The 22,371-nt window shown below is 44.5% G+C and overlaps 1 protein-coding gene across 1 annotated transcript in view; it reads left to right on the top strand.

Annotated features, from left to right (window-relative positions):
• LOC109884411 (fibulin-2) overlaps nt 1–22,371 on the top strand; it is a gene marked incomplete at its 5' end in the record, with an annotated part of 60,501 nt that overhangs the window by 13,560 nt on the left and 24,570 nt on the right. Inside the window, one exon of the mRNA XM_031823929.1 lies at nt 685–819. Within this exon, the coding sequence (XP_031679789.1) occupies nt 685–819 (135 nt within the window). The remainder of the gene's footprint in view (nt 1–684; nt 820–22,371) is intronic.

Below are 22,371 nucleotides of genomic sequence, written 5' to 3'. Positions count from 1 at the left end.
GCTGACTGCTGTCCTGAGGCTCTATGGGGTTGGTTTGGGTTAGTGAACTGAGCCTCAGAACCAGCTGGCTGAGGGGACTCTTCTCTTGTTTCATCTCTTGACATTGTAGAGCTGTGTGATGGAATGTTTTGGGATCACTTATTTTTAGATGGTTGTAAAATTTGATGTCTCTTTTTTCTATCTGAATGAGGAGGGTTTTGGCCCCATTCTGCTCTACATGCGTTATTTGCAGTTTTTCTTTGCACTTGCAATACAGTCTTGCAAAACTCTGCATGCAGTATTTCTGTTGGATGTTTGTCCCATTTGGTAAATTCATTGTTAGAGAGTGGACCCCATACTTCACTGCCATATAGAGCAACTGGTTCTAGGACTGATTGGAACATTTTGATCCAGATTCTAATGTTCCTTTTAATGGCATAGAATGCTCTTCTTGCTTGGTCTCTCAGCTCATTCACAACCATGTGAAAGCTACCTGTGTTGCTGATATTTAGTCCTAGATACAGTATGTGTAGTTTTTGGTGTGTTCTAATAGAACTGTGTCCAAATATAATTTATATTTGTCATCCTGATTTTCTCTCTCGCTCCCATTCTCTCTCTTTCTCTCTTTCTACATTTTCTCTCTCTCTCTCCCATACTGTCTCTGTCCCTCACCCTCTCTCTCTCTCCCTCTCTAACCCCTAACAGATGTGAATGAGTGTGTGACCAGCATGCACAGTTGCCAGGCCAGTGAGCGCTGTGTGAACACCGTGGGATCGTTTGTGTGTGAGAGGACCGTCACTTGTCCTGCTGGCTTCCAGCTCAGGAACCAAGTCTGTGAGGGTGAGTTGGTCAACATCATCATCATTATGATTATGAAGTAAAATTGGTTTGTTTTACTTAAGCTAATAAATTAAATATAGTTAAATAAAGGTTCAATAAAAAAAAGAGTCAAAGTTAAATTTAGTAAAATAATTGGTCTGATTTCTTTGCTAGACTACAGTAACAACATTCATATTTTGGATTGTGGGACGGTTAGATCACATATTTAATCACTAAAAACCCCCCTCAACGTCATACCCTCTAAAGTGCTGGGAAAGTGGGCAAAATGGCAGTGTGAAATTGTAGATGACAAGTTGTTGATGTGGTTACTAAAACAGCTGGGTTGTTAGATTTACACAATACATGTCCTATATATACAGTGCCTTGCGAAAGTATTCGGCCCCCTTGAACTTTGCGACCTTTTGCCAAATTTCAGGCTTCAAACATAAAGATATAAAACTGTATTTTTTTGTGAAGAATCAACAACAAGTGGGACACAATCATGAAGTGGAACGACATTTATTGGATATTTCAAACTTTTTTAACAAATCAAAAACTGAAAAATTGGGCGTGCAAAATTATTCAGCCCCTTTACTTTCAGTGCAGCAAACTCTCTCCAGAAGTTCAGTGAGGATCTCTGAATGATCCAATGTTGACCTAAATGACTAATGATGATAAATACAATCCACCTGTGTGTAATCAAGTCTCCGTATAAATGCACCTGCACTGTGATAGTCTCAGAGGTCCGTTAAAAGCGCAGAGAGCATCATGAAGAACAAGGAACACACCAGGCAGGTCCGAGATACTGTTGTGAAGAAGTTTAAAGCTGGATTTGGATACAAAAAGATTTCCCAAGCTTTAAACATCCCAAGGAGCACTGTGCAAGCGATAATATTGAAATGGAAGGAGTATCAGACCACTGCAAATCTACCAAGACCTGGCCGTCCCTCTAAACTTTCAGCTCATACAAGGAGAAGACTGATCAGAGATGCAGCCAAGAGGCCCATGACCACTCTGGATGAACTGCAGAGATCTACAGCTGAGGTGGGAGACTCTGTCCATAGGACAACAATCAGTCGTATATTGCACAAATCTGGCCTTTATGGAAGAGTGGCAAGAAGAAAGCCATTTCTTAAAGATATCCATAAAAAGTGTCGTTTAAAGTTTGCCACAAGCCACCTGGGAGACACACCAAACATGTGGAAGAAGGTGCTCTGGTCAGATGAAACCAAAATTGAACTTTTTGGCAACAATGCAAAACGTTATGTTTGGCGTAAAAGCAACACAGCTCATCACCCTGAACACACCATCCCCACTGTCAAACATGGTGGTTGCAGCATCATGGTTTGGGCCTGCTTTTCTTCAGCAGGGACAGGGAAGATGGTTATAATTGATGGGAAGATGGATGGAGCCAAATACAGGACCATTCTGGAAGAAAACCTGATGGAGTCTGCAAAAGACCTGAGACTGGGATGGTACCAGATCATTCTGTTATTATTCCAGATTTGAATAGCAGAGAAGTAGAGGAAGATGTCACAACCTTTAACTCTTTGTATAAGTTTTTATCAAAGTGGTCAAAGTAGCTGATTTGTGTCAAAAGTTGCATTGTTGCATTTACAGTGGATGGAAGTTAGAAGTGATGACGTCACAACGGGGAGTTTTAGGATGTTGAAAATAGTCACATTAGAGTGAATGAAGATGGACAAAAAGTTTAATCGTTTAAAAAAACAAACATTATATAAGCAACTCAATCTAGACCAGTTTGCATATTTTAACGTTTGAACAGTGTTTCTAGCTGAAACAGTGTAAGATCACTAGCGTGCAGAAGAGGAAGAAGAGGTATGATGAAGATTTAAAGTGGGGACTTTTGCTTCACAAGCCCCACCTAATTAGGATTGTTGTATGGTTCCACTGGCATCTGCAGTGAAAATAACTGGGAACATTTTTACTTTATGAAACACCATGTTCCACCACTATGTCCTGCCATCCAGGACATCTACACCAGGCGGTGTCAGAGGAAGGCCATAAACATTGTAAAAGGCCCCAGCCACCCCAGTCATAGACTGTTCTCTCTACTAAGCGGTACCAGAGTGCCAAGTCTAGGACAAAAAGGCTTCTCAACAGTTTTTACCCCCAAGTCATAAGACTCCTGAACAGGTAACCAAATGGCTACCTGGACTATTTGCATTGTGTGCCTCCCCCCTCATTTACGCTGCTGCTACTCTCTGTAGCTATACATTCTATACATTCATGTACAGACTACCTAAATTGGCCCGACCAACCAGTGCTTACGCACATTGGCTAACCGGGATATCTGCATTGTGTCCCACCACCCACCAACCCCTCCTTTTACATAACTGCTGCTCTCTGTTCATCATATATGCATAGTCACTTTAACCATATCTACATGTACATACTACCTCAATAAGCCTGACTAACTGGTGTCTGTATATAGCCTTGCTACTCTATGGCCTCGCTACTGTATATAGCCTTCCTACTCTATGGCCTCGCTACTGTATATAGCCTTGCTACTCTATGGCCTCGCTACTGTATATAGCCTTGCTACTCTATGGCCTCGCTACTGTATATAGCCTTGCTACTCTATGGCCTCGCTACTGTATATAGCCTTGCTACTCTATGGCCTCGCTACTGTATATAGCCTTCCTACTCTATGGCCTCGCTACTGTATATAGCCTTCCTACTCTATGGCCTCGCTACTGTATATAGCCTTGCTACTCTATGGCCTCGCTACTGTATATAGCCTTCCTACTCTATGGCCTCGCTACTGTATATAGCCTTCCTACTCTATGGCCTCGCTACTGTATTTAGCCTTGCTACTCTATGGCCTCGCTACTGTATATAGCCTTGCTACTCTATGGCCTCGCTACTGTATATAGCCTTGCTACTCTATGGCCTCGCTACTGTATATAGCCTTCCTACTCTATGGCCTCGCTACTGTATATAGCCTTCCTACTCTATGGCCTCGCTACTGTATATAGCCTTGCTACTCTATGGCCTCGCTACTGTATATAGCCTTGCTACTCTATGGCCTCGCTACTGTATATAGCCTTCCTACTCTATGGCCTCGCTACTGTATATAGCCTTCCTACTCTATGGCCTCGCTACTGTATTTAGCCTTGCTACTCTATGGCCTCGCTACTGTATATAGCCTTGCTACTCTATGGCCTCGCTACTGTATATAGCCTTGCTACTCTATGGCCTCGCTACTGTATATAGCCTTCCTACTCTATGGCCTCGCTACTGTATATAGCCTTCCTACTCTATGGCCTCGCTACTGTATATAGCCTTGCTACTCTATGGCCTCGCTACTGTATATAGCCTTGCTACTCTATGGCCTCGCTACTGTATATAGCCTTCCTACTCTATGGCCTCGCTACTGTATATAGCCTTGCTACTCTATGGCCTCGCTACTGTATATAGCCTTGCTACTCTATGGCCTCGCTACTGTATATAGCCTTGCTACTCTATGGCCTCGCTACTGTATATAGCCTTCCTACTCTATGGCCTCGCTACTGTATATAGCCTTGCTACTCTATGGCCTCGCTACTGTATATAGCCTTCCTACTCTATGGCCTCGCTACTGTATATAGCCTTCCTACTCTATGGCCTCGCTACTGTATATAGCCTTCCTACTCTATGGCCTCGCTACTGTATATAGCCTTCCTACTCTATGGCCTCGCTACTGTATATAGCCTTCCTACTCTATGGCCTCGCTACTGTATATAGCCTTCCTACTCTATGGCCTCGCTACTGTATATAGCCTTCCTACTCTATGGCCTCGCTACTGTATATAGCCTTGCTACTCTATGGCCTCGCTACTGTATATAGCCTTCCTACTCTATGGCCTCGCTACTGTATATAGCCTTGCTACTCTATGGCCTCGCTACTGTATATAGCCTTCCTACTCTATGGCCTCGCTACTGTATATACCCTTCCTACTCTATGGCCCCTCTACTGTATATAGCCTTGCTACTCTATAGCCCCTCTACTGTATATAGCCTTCCTACTCTATGGCCCCTCTACTGTATATAGCCTTCCTACTCTATGGCCCCTCTACTGTATATAGCCTTCCTACTCTATAGCCCCTCTACTGTATATAGCCTTCCTACTCTATGGCCCCTCTACTGTATATAGCCTTCCTACTCTATAGCCCCTCTACTGTATATAGCCTTCCTACTCTATGGCCCCTCTACTGTATATAGCCTTCCTACTCTATGGCCCCTCTACTGTATATAGCCTTCCTACTCTATAGCCCCTCTACTGTATATAGCCTTCCTACTCTATAGCCCCTCTACTGTATATAGCCTTCCAACTCTATGGCCCCTCTACTGTATATAGCCTTCCTACTCTATAGCCCCTCTACTGTATATAGCCTTCCTACTCTATAGCCCCTCTACTGTATATAGCCTTCCTACTCTATAGCCCCTCTACTGTATATAGCCTTCCTACTCTATAGCCCCTCTACTGTATATAGCCTTCCTACTCTATAGCCCCTCTACTGTATATAGCCTTCCTACTCTATGGCCTCGCTACTGTATATAGCCTTCCTACTCTATAGCCCCTCTACTGTATATAGCCTTCCTACTCTATAGCCCCTCTACTGTATATAGCCTTCCTACTCTATGGCCCCTCTACTGTATATAGCCTTCCTACTCTATAGCCCCTCTACTGTATATAGCCTTCCTACTCTATAGCCCCTCTACTGTATATAGCCTTCCTACTCTATGGCCCCTCTACTGTATATAGCCTTCCTACTCTATGGCCTCGCTACTGTATATAGCCTTCCTACTCTATGGCCCCTCTACTGTATATAGCCTTCCTACTCTATGGCCCCTCTACTGTATATAGCCTTCCTACTCTATGGCCCCTCTACTGTATATAGCCTTCCTACTCTATGGCCTCGCTACTGTATATAGCCTTGCTACTCTATGGCCTCGCTAATGTATATAGCCTTCCTACTCTATGGCCTCGCTACTGTATATAGCCTTCCTACTCTATGGCCTCGCTACTGTATATAGCCTTGCTACTCTATGGCCTCGCTACTGTATATAGCCTTCCTACTCTATGGCCTCGCTACTGTATATAGCCTTCCTACTCTATGGCCTCGCTACTGTATATAGCCTTGCTACTCTATGGCCTCGCTACTGTATATAGCCTTCCTACTCTATGGCCTCGCTACTGTATATAGCCTTCCTACTCTATGGCCTCGCTACTGTATTTAGCCTTGCTACTCTATGGCCTCGCTACTGTATATAGCCTTGCTACTCTATGGCCTCGCTACTGTATATAGCCTTGCTACTCTATGGCCTCGCTACTGTATATAGCCTTCCTACTCTATGGCCTCGCTACTGTATATAGCCTTCCTACTCTATGGCCTCGCTACTGTATATAGCCTTGCTACTCTATGGCCTCGCTACTGTATATAGCCTTGCTACTCTATGGCCTCGCTACTGTATATAGCCTTCCTACTCTATGGCCTCGCTACTGTATATAGCCTTCCTACTCTATGGCCTCGCTACTGTATTTAGCCTTGCTACTCTATGGCCTCGCTACTGTATATAGCCTTGCTACTCTATGGCCTCGCTACTGTATATAGCCTTGCTACTCTATTGCCTCGCTACTGTATATAGCCTTCCTACTCTATGGCCTCGCTACTGTATATAGCCTTCCTACTCTATGGCCTCACTACTGTATATAGCCTTGCTACTCTATGGCCTCGCTACTGTATATAGCCTTGCTACTCTATGGCCTCGCTACTGTATATAGCCTTCCTACTCTATGGCCTCGCTACTGTATATAGCCTTGCTACTCTATGGCCTCGCTACTGTATATAGCCTTGCTACTCTATGGCCTCGCTACTGTATATAGCCTTGCTACTCTATGGCCTCGCTACTGTATATAGCCTTCCTACTCTATGGCCTCGCTACTGTATATAGCCTTGCTACTCTATGGCCTCGCTACTGTATATAGCCTTCCTACTCTATGGCCTCGCTACTGTATATAGCCTTCCTACTCTATGGCCTCGCTACTGTATATAGCCTTCCTACTCTATGGCCTCGCTACTGTATATAGCCTTCCTACTCTATGGCCTCGCTACTGTATATAGCCTTCCTACTCTATGGCCTCGCTACTGTATATAGCCTTCCTACTCTATGGCCTCGCTACTGTATATAGCCTTCCTACTCTATGGCCTCGCTACTGTATATAGCCTTCCTACTCTATGGCCTCGCTACTGTATATAGCCTTGCTACTCTATGGCCTCGCTACTGTATATAGCCTTCCTACTCTATGGCCTCGCTACTGTATATAGCCTTCCTACTCTATGGCCTCGCTACTGTATATAGCCTTCCTACTCTATGGCCTCGCTACTGTATATAGCCTTGCTACTCTATGGCCTCGCTACTGTATATAGCCTTCCTACTCTATGGCCTCGCTACTGTATATAGCCTTCCTACTCTATGGCCTCGCTACTGTATATAGCCTTCCTACTCTATAGCCCCTCTACTGTATATAGCCTTCCTACTCTATAGCCCCTCTACTGTATATAGCCTTCCTACTCTATGGCCTCTCTACTGTATATAGCCTTCCTACTCTATAGCCCCTCTACTGTATATAGCCTTCCTACTCTATAGCCCCTCTACTGTATAGAGCCTTCCTACTCTATAGCCCCTCTACTGTATAGAGCCTTCCTACTCTATAGCCCCTCTACTGTATAGAGCCTTCCTACTCTATAGCCCCTCTACTGTATATAGCCTTCCTACTCTATGGCCTCTCTACTGTATATAGCCTTCCTACTCTATAGCCCCTCTACTGTATATAGCCTTGCTACTCTATGGCCCCTCTACTGTATATAGCCTTCCTACTCTATAGCCCCTCTACTGTATATAGCCTTCCTACTCTATAGCCCCTCTACTGTATATAGCCTTCCTACTCTATGGCCTCTCTACTGTATATAGCCTTCCTACTCTATGGCCTCGCTACTGTATATAGCCTTCCTACTCTATGGCCCCTCTACTGTATATAGCCTTCCTACTCTATGGCCCCTCTACTGTATATAGCCTTCCTACTCTATGGCCCCTCTACTGTATATAGCCTTCCTACTCTATGGCCCCTCTACTGTATATAGCCTTCCTACTCTATGGCCTCGCTACTGTATATAGCCTTCCTACTCTATGGCCCCTCTACTGTATATAGCCTTCCTACTCTATGGCCCCTCTACTGTATATAGCCTTCCTACTCTATGGCCCCTCTACTGTATATAGCCTTCCTACTCTATGGCCTCGCTACTGTATATAGCCTTCCTACTCTATGGCCCCTCTACTGTATATAGCCTTCCTACTCTATGGCCCCTCTACTGTATATAGCCTTCCTACTCTATAGCCCCTCTACTGTATATAGCCTTCCTACTCTATAGCCCCTCTACTGTATATAGCCTTCCTACTCTATAGCCCCTCTACTGTATATAGCCTTCCTACTCTATAGCCCCTCTACTGTATATAGCCTTCCTACTCTATAGCCCCTCTACTGTATATAGCCTTCCTACTCTATGGCCTCGCTACTGTATATAGCCTTCCTACTCTATAGCCCCTCTACTGTATATAGCCTTCCTACTCTATGGCCCCTCTACTGTATATAGCCTTCCTACTCTATAGCCCCTCTACTGTATATAGCCTTCCTACTCTATGGCCCCTCTACTGTATATAGCCTTCCTACTCTATAGCCCCTCTACTGTATATAGCCTTCCTACTCTATGGCCTCGCTACTGTATATAGCCTTCCTACTCTATGGCCCCTCTACTGTATATAGCCTTCCTACTCTATGGCCCCTCTACTGTATATAGCCTTCCTACTCTATGGCCCCTCTACTGTATATAGCCTTCCTACTCTATAGCCCCTCTACTGTATATAGCCTTCCTACTCTATAGCCCCTCTACTGTATATAGCCTTCCTACTCTATAGCCCCTCTACTGTATATAGCCTTCCTACTCTATGGCCTCGCTACTGTATATAGCCTTCCTACTCTATAGCCCCTCTACTGTATATAGCCTTGCTACTCTATGGCCTCGCTACTGTATATAGCCTTCCTACTCTATGGCCCCTCTACTGTATATAGCCTTCCTACTCTATGGCCCCTCTACTGTATAGAGCCTTCCTACTCTATGGCCCCTCTACTGTATATAGCCTTCCTACTCTATGGCCCCTCTACTGTATATAGCCTTCCTACTCTATGGCCCCTCTACTGTATAGAGCCTTCCTACTCTATGGCCCCTCTACTGTATAGAGCCTTCCTACTCTATGGCCTCTTATTTTCAAATGTCTTTTTACTGTTTTATTACTTTACTTACCTACACACACACACACACACACACACACACGCACGCACGCACGCACGCACGCACGCACGCACATGCCTTTTTTTCGCACTATTGGTTAGAGCCTGTAAGTAAGCATTTCACTGTGAGGTCTACACCTGTTGTATTCGGTGCAAGTGACAAATAAACTTTGATTTGATGTGTCCTGTCCTTATGAAAGTGGAACATGGGGTTTCATAAGGACAGGAGGATTGGTGGTGAATCATGGTGTTTCATAAGGACAGGAGAATTGGTGGTGGAACATGGTGTTTCATAAGGACAGGTGGATTGGTGGTGGAACATGGTGTTTCATAAGGACAGGTGGATTGGTGGTGGAACATGGTGTTTCATAAGGACAGGAGGATTGGTGGTGGAACATGGTGTTTCATGAGGACAGGAGGATTGGTGGTGGATCATGGTGTTTCATAAGGACAGGAGGATTGGTGGTGGAACATGGTGTTTCATAAGGACAGGAAGATTGGTGGTGGAACATGGGGTTTCATAAGGACAGGAGGATTGGTGGTGGAACATGGTGTTTCATAAGGACAGGAGGATTGGTGGTGGAACATGGGGTTTCATAAGGACAGGAGGATTGGTGGTGGAACATGGTGTTTCATAAGGACAGGAGGATTGGTGGTGGAACATGGGGTTTCATAAGGACAGGAGGATTGGTGGTGGAACATGGTGTTTCATAAGGACAGGAGGATTGGTGGTTTTCCCCATTAAGCAGCGAGTCGGAGTCAGAGGCCGAGTCTTCTCTGGTCTCTACTCTTCTCGTTACGGGGTCTGAGACGCCGAAGCTTCCCACCATTAGCTCTGACAAATTGAAAACTCTAGTCATTGGCGACTCCATTACCCACAGTATTAGACTTAAAACGAATCATCCAGCGATCATACACTGTTTACCGGGGGGCAGGGCAACCGACGTTAAGGCTAATCTGAAGATGGTGCTGGCTAAAGCTAAAACTGGCGAGTGTAGAGAGTATAGAGATATTGTTATCCACGTCGGCACCAACGATGTTAGGATGAAACAGTCAGAGATCACCAAGCGCAACATAGCTTCTGCGTGTAAATCAGCTAAAAAGATGTGTCGGCATCGAGTAATTGTCTCTGGCCCCCTCCCAGTTAGGGGGAGTGATGAGCTCTACAGCAGAGTCTCACAACTCAATCGCTGGTTGAAAACTGTTTTCTGCCCCTCCCAAAAGATAGAATTTTGTAGATAATTGGCCCTCTTTCTGGGACTCACCCACAAACAGGACCAAGCCTGACCTGCTGAGGAGTGACGGACTCCATCCTAGCTGGAGGGGTGCTCTCATCTTATCTACCAACATAGACAGGGCTCTAACTCCTCTAGCTCCACAATGAAATAGGGTGCAGGCCAGGCAGCAGGCTGTTAGCCAGCCTGCCAGCATAGCGGAGTCTGCCACTAGCACAGTCAGTGTAGTCAGCTCAGCTATCACCATTGAGACCGTGTCTGTGCCTCGACCTGGGTTGGGCAAAACTAAACATGGCGGTGTTCGCCTTAGCAATCTCACTAGGATAAAGACCACCTCCATTCCTGTCAGTATTGAAAGAGATCATGATACCTCACATCTCAAAATAGGGCTGCTTAATGTTAGATCCCTTACTTCAAAGGCAATTATAGTCAATGAACTAATCACTGATCATAATCTTGATGTGATTGGCCTGACTGAAACATGGCTTAAGCCTGATGAATTTACTGTGTTAAATGAGGCCTCACCTCCTGGCTACACTAGTGACCATATCCCCCGTGCATCCCGCAAAGGCGGAGGTGTTGCTAACATTTACGATAGCACATTTCAATTTACAAAAGAAAAATGACGTTTTCGTCTTTTGAGCTTCTAGTCATGAAATCTATGCAGCCTACTCAATCACTTTTTATAGCTACTGTTTACAGGCCTCCTGGGCCATATACAGCGTTCCTCACTGAGTTCCCTGAATTCCTATCGGATCTTGTAGTCATAGCAGATAATATTCAAATCTTTGGTGACTTTAATATTCACATGGAAAAGTCCACAGACCCACTCCAAAAGGCATTCGGAGCCATCATCGACTCAGTGGGTTTTGTCCAACATGTCTCTGGACCCACTCACTGTCACAGTCATACGCTGGACCTAGTTTTGTCCCATGGAATAAATGTTGTGGATCTTAATGTTTTTCCTCATAATCCTGGACTATCGGACCACCATTTTATTACGTTTGCAATTGCAACAAATAATCTGCTCAGACCCCAACCAAGGAACATCAAAAGTCGTGCTATAAATTCACAGACTACACAAAGATTTCTTGATGTCCTTCCAGATTCCCTCTGTCTACCCAAGGACGCCAGAGGACAAAAATCAGTTAACCACCTAACTGAGGAACTCAATTTCACCCTGCGCAATACCCTAGATGCAGTTGCACCCCTAAAAACTAAAAACATTTCTCATAAGAAACTAGCTCCCTGGTACACAGAAAATACCCGAGCTCTGAAGCAAGCTTCCAGAAAATTGGAACGGAAATGGCGCCACACTAAACTGGAAGTCTTCCGACTAGCTTGGAAAGACAGTACCGTGCAGTACCGAAGAGCCCTTACTGCTGCTCGATCATCCTATTTTTCTAACTTAATTGAGGAAAATAAGAACAATCTGAAATTCCTTTTTGATACTGTCGCAAAGCTAACTAAAAAGCAGCATTCCCCAAGAGAGGATGACTTTCACTTTAGCAGTGATAAATTCATGAACTTCTTTGAGGAAAAGATTATGATTATTAGAAAGCAAATTACGGACTCCTCTTTAAATCTGCGTATTCCTTCAAAGCTCAGTTGTCCTGAGTCTGCACAACTCTCCCAGGACCTAGGATCAAGACAGACGCTCGAGTGTTTTAGTAATATATCTCTTGACACAATGCTGAAAATAATCATGGCCGCTAAACCTTCAAGCTGCATACTGGACCCTATTCCAACTAAACTACTGAAAGAGCTGCTTCCTGTGCTTGGCCCTCCTATGTTGAACATAATAAACGGCTCTCTATCCACCGGATGTGTACCAAACTCACTAAAAGTGGCAGTAATAAAGCCTCTCTTGAAAAAGCCAAACCTTGATCCAGAAAATATAAAAAACTATCGGCCTATATCGAATCTTCCATTCCTCTCAAAAATTTTAGAAAAGGCTGTTGCGCAGCAACTTACTGACTTCCTGAAGACAAACACTGTATACGAAATGCTTCAGTCTGGTTTTAGACCCCATTATAGCACTGAGACGGCACTTGTGAAGGTGGTAAATTACATTTTAATGGCATCGGACCGAGGCTCTGCATCTGTCCTCGTGCTCCTAGACCTTAGTGCTGCTTTTGATACCATCGATCATCACATTCTTTTGGAGAGATTGGAAACCCAAATTGGTCTACACGGACAAGTTCTGGCCTGGTTTAGATCTTATCTGTCGGAAAGATATCAGTTTGTCTCTGTGAATGGTTTGTCCTCTGACAAATCAACTGTAAATTTCGGTGTTCCTCAAGGTTCCGTTTTAGGACCACTATTGTTTTCAATATATATTTTACCTCTTGGGGATGTTATTCGAAAACATAATGTTAACTTTCACTGCTATGCGGATGACACACAGCTGTACATTTCAATGAAACATGGTGAAGCCCCAAAATTGCCCTTGCTAGAAGCATGTGTTTCAGACATAAGGAAGTGGATGGCTGCAAACTTTCTACTTTTAAACTCGGACAAAACAGAGATGCTTGTTCTAGGTCCCAAGAAACAAAGAGATCTTCTGTTGAATCTGACAATTAATCTTAATGGTTGTACAGTCGTCTCAAATAAAACTGTGAAGGACCTCGGCGTTACTCTGGACCCTGATCTCTCTTTTGAAGAACATATCAAGACCATTTCAAGGACAGCTTTTTTCCATCTTTTTTCCATCATTGCAAAAATCTGAAACTTTCCGTCCAAAAATGATGCAGAAAAATTAATCCATGCTTTTGTCACTTCTAGGTTAGACTACTGCAATGCTCTACTTTCCGGCTACCCGGATAAAGCACTAAATAAACTTCAGTTGGTGCTAAATACGGTTGCTAGAATCCTGACTAGAACCAAAAAATTTGATCATATTACTCCAGTGCTAGCCTCTCTACACTGGCTTCCTGTCAAAGCAAGGGCTGATTTCAAGGTTTTACTGCTAACCTACAAAGCATTACATGGGCTTGCTCCTACCTATCTCTCTGATTTGGTCCTGCCGTACATACCTACACGTACGCTACGGTCACAAGACGCAGGCCTCCTAATTGTCCCTAGAATTTCTAAGCAAACAGGTGGAGGCAGGGCTTTCTCCTATAGAGCTCCATTTTTATGGAACTGTCTGCCTACCCATGTCAGAGACGCAAACTCGGTCTCAACCTTTAAGTCTTTACTGAAGACTCATCTCTTCAATGGGTCATATGATTGAGTGTAGTCTGGCCCAGGAGTGGGAAGGTGAACGGAAAGGCTCTGGAGCAACGAACCGCCCTTGCTGTCTCTGCCTGGCCGGTTCCCCTCTTTCCACTGGGATTCTCTGCCTCTAACCCTATTACAGGAGCTGTGTCACTGGCTTACTGGGGCTCTCTCATGCCGTCCCTGGAAGGGTTGCGTCACCTGAGTGGGTTGATTCACAGATGTGGTCATCCTGTCTGGGTTGACGCCCCCCGTTGGGTTGTGCCATGGCGGAGATCTTTGTGGGCTATACTCGGCCCTGTCTCAGGATGGTAAATTGGTGGTTGAAGATATCCCTCTAGTGGTGTGGGGGCTGTGCTTTGGCAAAGTGGGTGGGGTTATATCCTTCCTGTTTGGCCCTGTCCGGGGGTGTCCTCGGATGGGGCCACAGTGTCTTCTGACCCCTCCTGTCTCAGCCTCCAGTATTTATGCTGCAGTAGTTTATGTGTCGGGCGGCTAGGGTCAGTTTGTTATATCTGGAGTACTTCTCCTGTCCTATTCGGTGTCCTGTGTGAATCTAAGTGTGCGTTCTCTAATTCTCTCCTTCTCTCTTTTTTTCTCTCTCTCGGAGGACCTGAGCCCTAGGACCATGCCCCAGGACTACCTGACATGATGACTCCTTGCTGTCCCCAGTCCATCTAACCGTGCTGCTGCTCCAGTTTCAACTGTTCTGCCTTATTATTATACGAACATGCTGGTCATTTATGAACATTTGAACATCTTGGCCATGTTCTGTTATAATCTCCACCCGGCACAGCCAGAAGTGGACTGGCCACCCCACATAGCCTGGTTCCTCTCTAGGTTTCTTCCTAGGTTTTGGCCTTTCTAGGGAGTTTTTCCTAGCCACCGTGCTTCTACACCTGCATTGCTTGCTGTTTGGGGTTTTAGGCTGGGTTTCTGTACAGCATTTTGAGATATCAGCTGATGTACGAAGCGCTATATAAATACATTTGATTTAATTTGATTGGTGGTGGAACATGGTGTTTCATAAGGACAGGAGACTTGGTGGTGGAACATGGTGTTTCATAAGGACAGGAGACTTGGTGGTGGAACATGGGGTTTCATAAGGACAGGAGGATTGGTGGTGGAACATGGGGTTTCATATAAAAATTTTCCCTGTTCTTTAACTTTCTCAACGTTAAATAACGGAGCTTATGCAGCTTGAATGGTGAATGTTTTAGGTACGAACGGTCTACTAGGGATATGAATGTTTTGCCCTTGTTGCATACAATGTATTTGGATGGGAAGATGAAAACAACTGGTGGCCTTTGGGCTATGTCTATGTGTTTTTCTCTCCTCCCTCTTTCTTCATGTCTCTTTCTCCTCTTTTCTTCTCCTTTCTCTCATTTTTCTGGACTGTCCGCTGAGAGGAACAGCCCAGATGTATTCTGAGTCATGTCATCAGTTAGCCTGGGAGGTTTTAAAAGGTTCAGATTTGGAAGTTTTTAAATCACCCTAGAGTCCTCAAACTCCTCTCCCTTCTTCCTTCCCTCTGGCCCTGTTCTCTCCTCTCCTCCCTCCCTGTTAACTCCCTCCTCTCCCTCGCTCCCTCCCTCCTAGGGCTGTGGCTGTCATGACATTGTGTGATTGTCAAGCAAGCAGTCTACACCATCACAATAAATCCATGTAACATAGTCTACCTACACCATCACAATAAATCCATGTAATATAGTCTACCTACACCATCACAATACATCCATGTAATATAGTCTACCTACACCATCACAATAAATCCATGTAATATAGTCTACCTACACCATCACAATAAATCCATGTCATACAGTCTACACCATCACAATAAATCCATGTAATATAGTCTACCTACACCATCACAATAAATCCATGTCATATAGTCTACACAATCACAATAAATCCATGTAATATAGTCTACACCATCACAATAAATCCATGTAATATAGTCTACCTACACCATCACAATAAATCCATGTAATATAGTCTACACCATCACCATAAATCCATGTAATATAGTCTACACCATCACAATAAATCCATGTAATATAGTCTACACCATCACAATAAATCCATGTAATATAGTCTACACCATCACAATAAATCCATGTAATATAGTCTACACCATCACAATAAATCCATGTAATATAGTCTACCTACACCATCACAATAAATCCATGTAATATAGTCTACACCATCACAATACATCCATGTAATATAGTCTACACCATCACAATAAATCCATGTAATATAGTCTACCTACACCATCACAATAAATCCAAATAATATAGTCTACACCATCACAATAAATCCATGTAATATAGTCGTCACCATCACAATAAATCCATGTAATATAGTCTACGTACACCATCACAATAAATCCATGTAATTTAGTCTACCTACACCATCACAATAAATCCATGTAATATAGTCTACCTACACCATCACAATAAATCCATATAATATAGTCTACACCATCACAATAAATCAATGTAATATAGTCTACACCATCACAATAAATCCATGTAATATAGTCTACCTACACCATCACAATAAATCCATGTAATATAGTCTACACCATCACAATAAATCCATGTAATATAGTCTACCTACACCATTGCAATAAATCCATGTAACATAGTCTACACCATCACAATAAATTCATGTAATATAGTCTGCCTACACCATCACAATAAATCCATGTAATATAGTCTACCTACAACATCACAATAAATCCATGTAATATAGTCTACCTACACCATCACAATAAATCCATGTCATATAGTCTACACCATCACAATAAATCCATGTAATATAGTCTACCTACACCATCACAATAAATCCATGTAATATAGTCTACACCATCACAATAAATCCATGTAATATAGTCTACACCATCACAATAAATCCATGTCATATAGTCTACACCATCACAATAAATCCATGTAATATAGTCTACACCATCACAATAAATCCATGTAATATAGTCTACCTACACCATCACAATAAATCCATGTAATATAGTCTACACCATCACAATAAATCCATGTAATATAGTCTACCTACACCATCACAATAAATCCATGTAATATAGTCTACCTACACATCACAATAAATCAAAATAATATAGTCTACACCATCACAATAAATCCATGTAATATAGTCTACACCATCACAATAAATCCATGTAATATAGTCTACACCATCACAATAAATCCATGTAATATAGTCTACCTACACCATCACAATAAATCCATGTAATATAGTCTACACCATCACAATAAATCCATGTAATATAGTCTACACCATCACAATAAATCCATGTAATATAGTCTACACCATCACAATAACTCCATTTAATATAGTCTACCTACACCATCACAATAAATCCATGTAATATAGTCTACACCATCACAATATATCCATGTAATATAGTCTACCTACACCATCACAATAAATCCATGTAATATAGTCTACCTACACCATCACAATAAATCCATGTAATATAGTCTACACCATCACAATAAATCTATGTAATATAGTCTACCTGCAGTGGTGGGTGGTATAAGATGCTTTAGTAACAAAACGGATGGCACTAAATAAACTGCATCCAGTTTGCTGAGTAGAGTATTGGAAGCTATTTTGTAGATGACATCGCCGAAGTCGAAGATCGGTAGGATAGTCAGTTTTACTAGGGTAAGTTTGGCGGCGTGAGTGAAAGAGGCTTTGTTGCGAAATAGAAAGCCGACTCTAGATCAAATCAAATCAAATCAAATTTATTTATATAGCCCTTCGTACATCAGCTGATATCTCAAAGTGCTGTACAGAAACCCAGCCTAAAACCCCAAACAGCAAGCAATGCAGGTGTAGAAGCACGGTGGCTAGGAAAAACTCCCTAGAAAGGCCAATACCTAGGAAGAAACCTAGAGAGGAACCAGGCTATGTGGGGTGGCCAGTCCTCTTCTGGCTGTGCCGGGTGGAGATTATAACAGAACATGGCCAAGATGTTCAAATGTTCATAAATGACCAGCATGGTCGAATAATAATAAGGCAGAACAGTTGAAACTAGAGCAGCAGCACAGTCAGGTGGAAGTTGAAACTGGAGCAGCAGCATGGCCAGGTGGACTGGGGACAGCAAGGAGTCATCATGTCAGGTAGTCCTGGGGCATGGTCCTAGGGCTCAGGTCCTCCGAGAGAGAGAAAGAAAGAGAGAAGGAGAGAATTAGAGAACGCACACTTAGATTCACACAGGACACCGAATAGGACAGGAGAAGTACTCCAGATATAACAAACTGACCCCAGCCCCCCGACACATAAACTACTGCAGCATAAATACTGGAGGCTGAGACAGGAGGGGTCAGGAGACACTGTGGCCCCATCCGAGGACACCCCCGGACAGGGCCAAACAGGAAGGATATAACCCCACCCACTTTGCCAAAGCACAGCCCCCACACCACTAGAGGGATATCTTCAACCACCAACTTACCATCCTGAGACAAGGCTGAGTATAGCCCACAAAGATCTCCGCCACGGCACAACCCAAGGGGGGGGGGGCGCCAACCCAGACAGGATGACCACAACAGTGAATCAACCCACTCAGGTGACGCACCCCCTCCAGGGACGGCATGAGAGAGCCCCAGCAAGCCAGTGACTCAGCCCCTGTAATAGGGTTAGAGGCAGAGAATCCCAGTGGAAAGAGGGGAACCGGCCAGGCAGAGACAGCAAGGGCGGTTCGTTGCTCCAGAGCCTTTCCGTTCACCTTCCCACTCCTGGGCCAGACTACACTCAATCATATGACCCACTGAAGAGATGAGTCTTCAGTAAAGACTTAAAGGTTGAGACCGAGTTTGCGTCTCTGACATGGGTAGGCAGACCGTTCCATAAAAATGGAGCTCTATAGGAGAAAGCCCTGCCTCCAGCTGTTTGCTTAGAAATTCTAGGGACAATTAGGAGGCCAGCGTCTTGTGACCGTAGCGTACGTGTAGGTATGTACGGCAGGACCAAATCAGAGAGATAGGTAGGAGCAAGCCCATGTAATGCTTTGTAGGTTAGCAGTAAAACCTTGAAATCAGCCCTTGCTTTGACAGGAAGCCAGTGTAGAGAGGCTAGCACTGGAGTAATATGATCAAATTTTTTGGTTCTAGTCAGGATTCTAGCAGCCGTATTTAGCACTAACTGAAGTTTATTTAGTGCTTTATCCGGGTAGCCGGAAAATAGAGCATTGCAGTAGTCTAACCTAGAAGTGACAAAAGCATGGATTAATTTTTCTGCATCATTTTTGGACAGAAAGTTTCTGATTTTTGCAATGTTACGTAGATGGAAAAAAGCTGTCCTCGAAATGGTCTTGAATCTTGATAGATTTGATGTTAGATTGGAGATGTTTGATATGAATCTGGAAGGAGAGTTTACGGTCTAGCCAGACACCTAGGTACTTATAGATGTCCACATATTCTAGGTCGGAACCATCCAGGGTGGTGATGCTAGTCGGGCGTGCGGGTGCAGGCAGTGAACGGTTGAAAAGCATGCATTTGGTTTTACTAGCGTTTAAGAGCAGTTGGAGGACACGGAAGGAGTGTTGTATGGCATTGAAGCTCATTTGGAGGTTAGATAGCACAGTGTCCAAGGAAGGGCCAGAAGTATACAGAATGGTGTCATCTGTGTAGAGGTGGATCAGCGAATGGACCGCAGCAAGAGCAACATCATTGATATATACAGAGAAAAGAGTCGGTCCAAGAATTGAACCCTGTGGCAACCCCATAGAGACATGCCCTCCGATTTGACACACTGAACTCTGTCTGCAAAGTAGTTGGTGAACCAGGCAAGACAGTCATTAGAAAAACCAGAGGCTACTGAGTCTGCCGATAAGAATATGGTGATTGACAGAGTCGAAAGCCTTGGCCAGGTCGATGAAGACGGCTGCACAGTACTGTCTTTTATCGATGGCGGTTATGATATCGTTTAGTACCTTGAGTGTGGCTGAGGTGCACCCGTGACCGGCTCGGAAACCAGATTGCACAGCGGAGAAGGTACGGTGGGATTCGAGATGGTCAGTGATCTGTTTGTTGACTAGGCTTTCGAAGACCTTAGATAGGCAGGGCAGGATGGATATAGGTCTGTAACAGTTTGGGTCCAGGGTGTCTCCCCCTTTGAGGAGGGAGATGACTGCGGCAGCTTTCCAATCCTTGGGGATCTCAGACGATATGAAAGAGAGGTTGAACAGGCTGGTAATAGGGGTTGCGACAATGGCGGCGGATAGTTTCAGAAATAGATGGTCCAGATTGTCAAGCCCAGCTGATTTGTACGGTCCAGGTTTTGCAGCTCTTTCAGAACATCTGCTATCTGGATTTGGGTAAAGGAGAAGCTGGGGAGGCTTGGGCGAGTAGCTGCGGGGGGAGGCGGAGCTGTTGGCCGAGGTTGGAGTAGCCAGGAGGAAGCCATGGCCAGCCGTTTAGAAATGCTTGTTGAAGTTTTCGATTATCATCGATTTATCAGTGGTGACCGTGTTACCTAGCCTCAGTGCAGCGGGCAGCTGGGAGGAGGTGCTCTTGTTCTCCATGGACTTTACAGTGTCCCAGAACTTTTTGTAGTTAGTTCCTGACTGACGGCGTGTATTGGTTCCTGACTTCCCTGAACAGTTGCATATCGCGGGGACTATTCGATGCTATTGCAGTCCGCCACAGGATGTTTTTGTGCTGGTCGAGGGCAGTCAGGTCTGGAGTGAACCAAGGGCTATATCTGTTCTTAGTTCTACATTTTCTGATAGGTGCATGCTTATCTAAGATGGTGAGGGAGTTACTTTTAAAGAATGACCAGGCATCCTCAACCGACGGGATGAGGTCAATATCCTTCCAGGATACCTGGGCCAGATCGATTAGAAAGGCCTGCTCGCAGAAGTGTTTTAGGGAGTGTTTGACAGTGATGAGGGGTGGTCGTTTGACTGCGGACCCGTAGCGGATACAGGTAATGAGGCAGTGATCGCTGAGATCCTGATTGAAGACAGCGTCAAATCAAATCAAATCAAATGTTTATTTGTCACATACACATGGTTAGCAGATGTTAATGCGAGTGTAGCGAAATGCTTGTGCTTCTAGTTCCGACAATGCAGTAATAACGAACAAGTAATCTAACTAACAATTCCAAAAAAACTACTGTCTTATACACAGTGTAAGGGGATAAAGAATATGTACATAAGGATATATGAATGAGTGATGGTACAGAGCAGCATAGGCAAGATACAGTAGATGATATCGAGTACAGTATATACATATGAGATGAGTATGTAAACCAAGTGGCGTAGTTAAAGTGGCTAGTGATACATGTATTACATAAGGATGCAGTCGATGATATAGAGTACAGTATCTACGTATGCATATGAGATGAATAATGTAGGGTAAGTAACATTATATAAGGTAGCATTGTTTAAAGTGGCTAGTGATATATTTACATCATTTCCCATCAATTCCCATGATTAAAGTGGCTGGAGTAGAGTCAGTGTCATTGACAGTGTGTTGGCAGTAGCCACTCAATGTTAGTGGTGGCTGTTTAACAGTCTGATGGCCTTGAGGTAGAAGCTGTTTTTCAGTCTCTCGGTCCCAGCTTTGATGCACCTGTACTGACCTCGCCTTCTGGATGACAGCGGGGTGAACAGGCAGTGGCTCGGGTGGTTGATGTCCTTGATGATCTTTATGGCCTTCCTGTAGCATCGGGTGGTGTAGATGTCCTGGAGGGCAGGTAGTTTGCCCCCGGTGATGCGTTGTGCAGACCTCACTACCCTCTGGAGAGCCTTATGGTTGAGGGCGGTGCAGTTGCCATACCAGGCGGTGATACAGCCCGCCAGGATGCTCTCGATTGTGCATCTGTAGAAGTTTGTGAGTGCTTTTGGTGACAAGCCGAATTTCTTCAGCCTCCTGAGGTTGAAGAGGCGCTGCTGCGCCTTCCTCACGATGCTGTCTGTGTGAGTGGACCAATTCAGTTTGTCTGTGATGTGTATGCCGAGGAACTTAAAACTTGCTACCCTCTCCACTACTGTTCCATCGATGTGGATGGGGGGGTGTTCCCTCTGCTGTTTCCTGAAGTCCACAATCATCTCCTTAGTTTTGTTGACGTTGAGTGTGAGGTTATTTTCCTGACACCACACTCCGAGGGCCCTCACCTCCTCCCTGTAGGCCGTCTCGTCGTTATTGGTAATCAAGCCTACCACTGTTGTGTCGTCCGCAAACTTGATGATTGAGTTGGAGGCGTGCATGGCCACGTAGTCGTGGGTGAACAGGGAGTACAGGAGAGGGCTCAGAACGCACCCTTGTGGGGCCCCAGTGTTGAGGATCAGCGGGGAGGAGATGTTGTTGCCTACCCTCACCACCTGGGGGCGGACCGTCAGGAAGTCCAGTACCCAGTTGCACAGGGCGGGGTCGAGACCCAGGGTCTCGAGCTTGATGACGAGCTTGGAGGGTACTATGGTGTTGAATGCCGAGCTGTAGTCGATGAACAGCATTCTCACATAGGTATTCCTCTTGTCCAGATGGGTTAGGGCAGTGTGCAGTGTGGTGGAGGTGATATGGTCCTTGACTAGTCTCTCAAAGCACTTCATGATGACGGATGTGAGTGCTACGGGGCGGTGTGTATTTGGAGGGCCAGTTGGTCAGGATAAAGTCTATGAGGGTGTCCTTGTTTACAGATTTAGGGGTGTACCTGGTGGGTTCCTTGATGATTTGTGTGAGATTGAGGGCATCTAGCTTAGATTGTGGTACTGCCGGGGTGT

Source organism: Oncorhynchus kisutch, linkage group LG5 (assembly GCF_002021735.2).
Source record: "Oncorhynchus kisutch isolate 150728-3 linkage group LG5, Okis_V2, whole genome shotgun sequence".
NCBI classification, from domain to species: Eukaryota; Metazoa; Chordata; class Actinopteri; order Salmoniformes; family Salmonidae; genus Oncorhynchus; species Oncorhynchus kisutch.
Note: the sequence above shows the minus strand (reverse complement) of the source record. Positions and strands in the feature narration are given on the sequence as shown.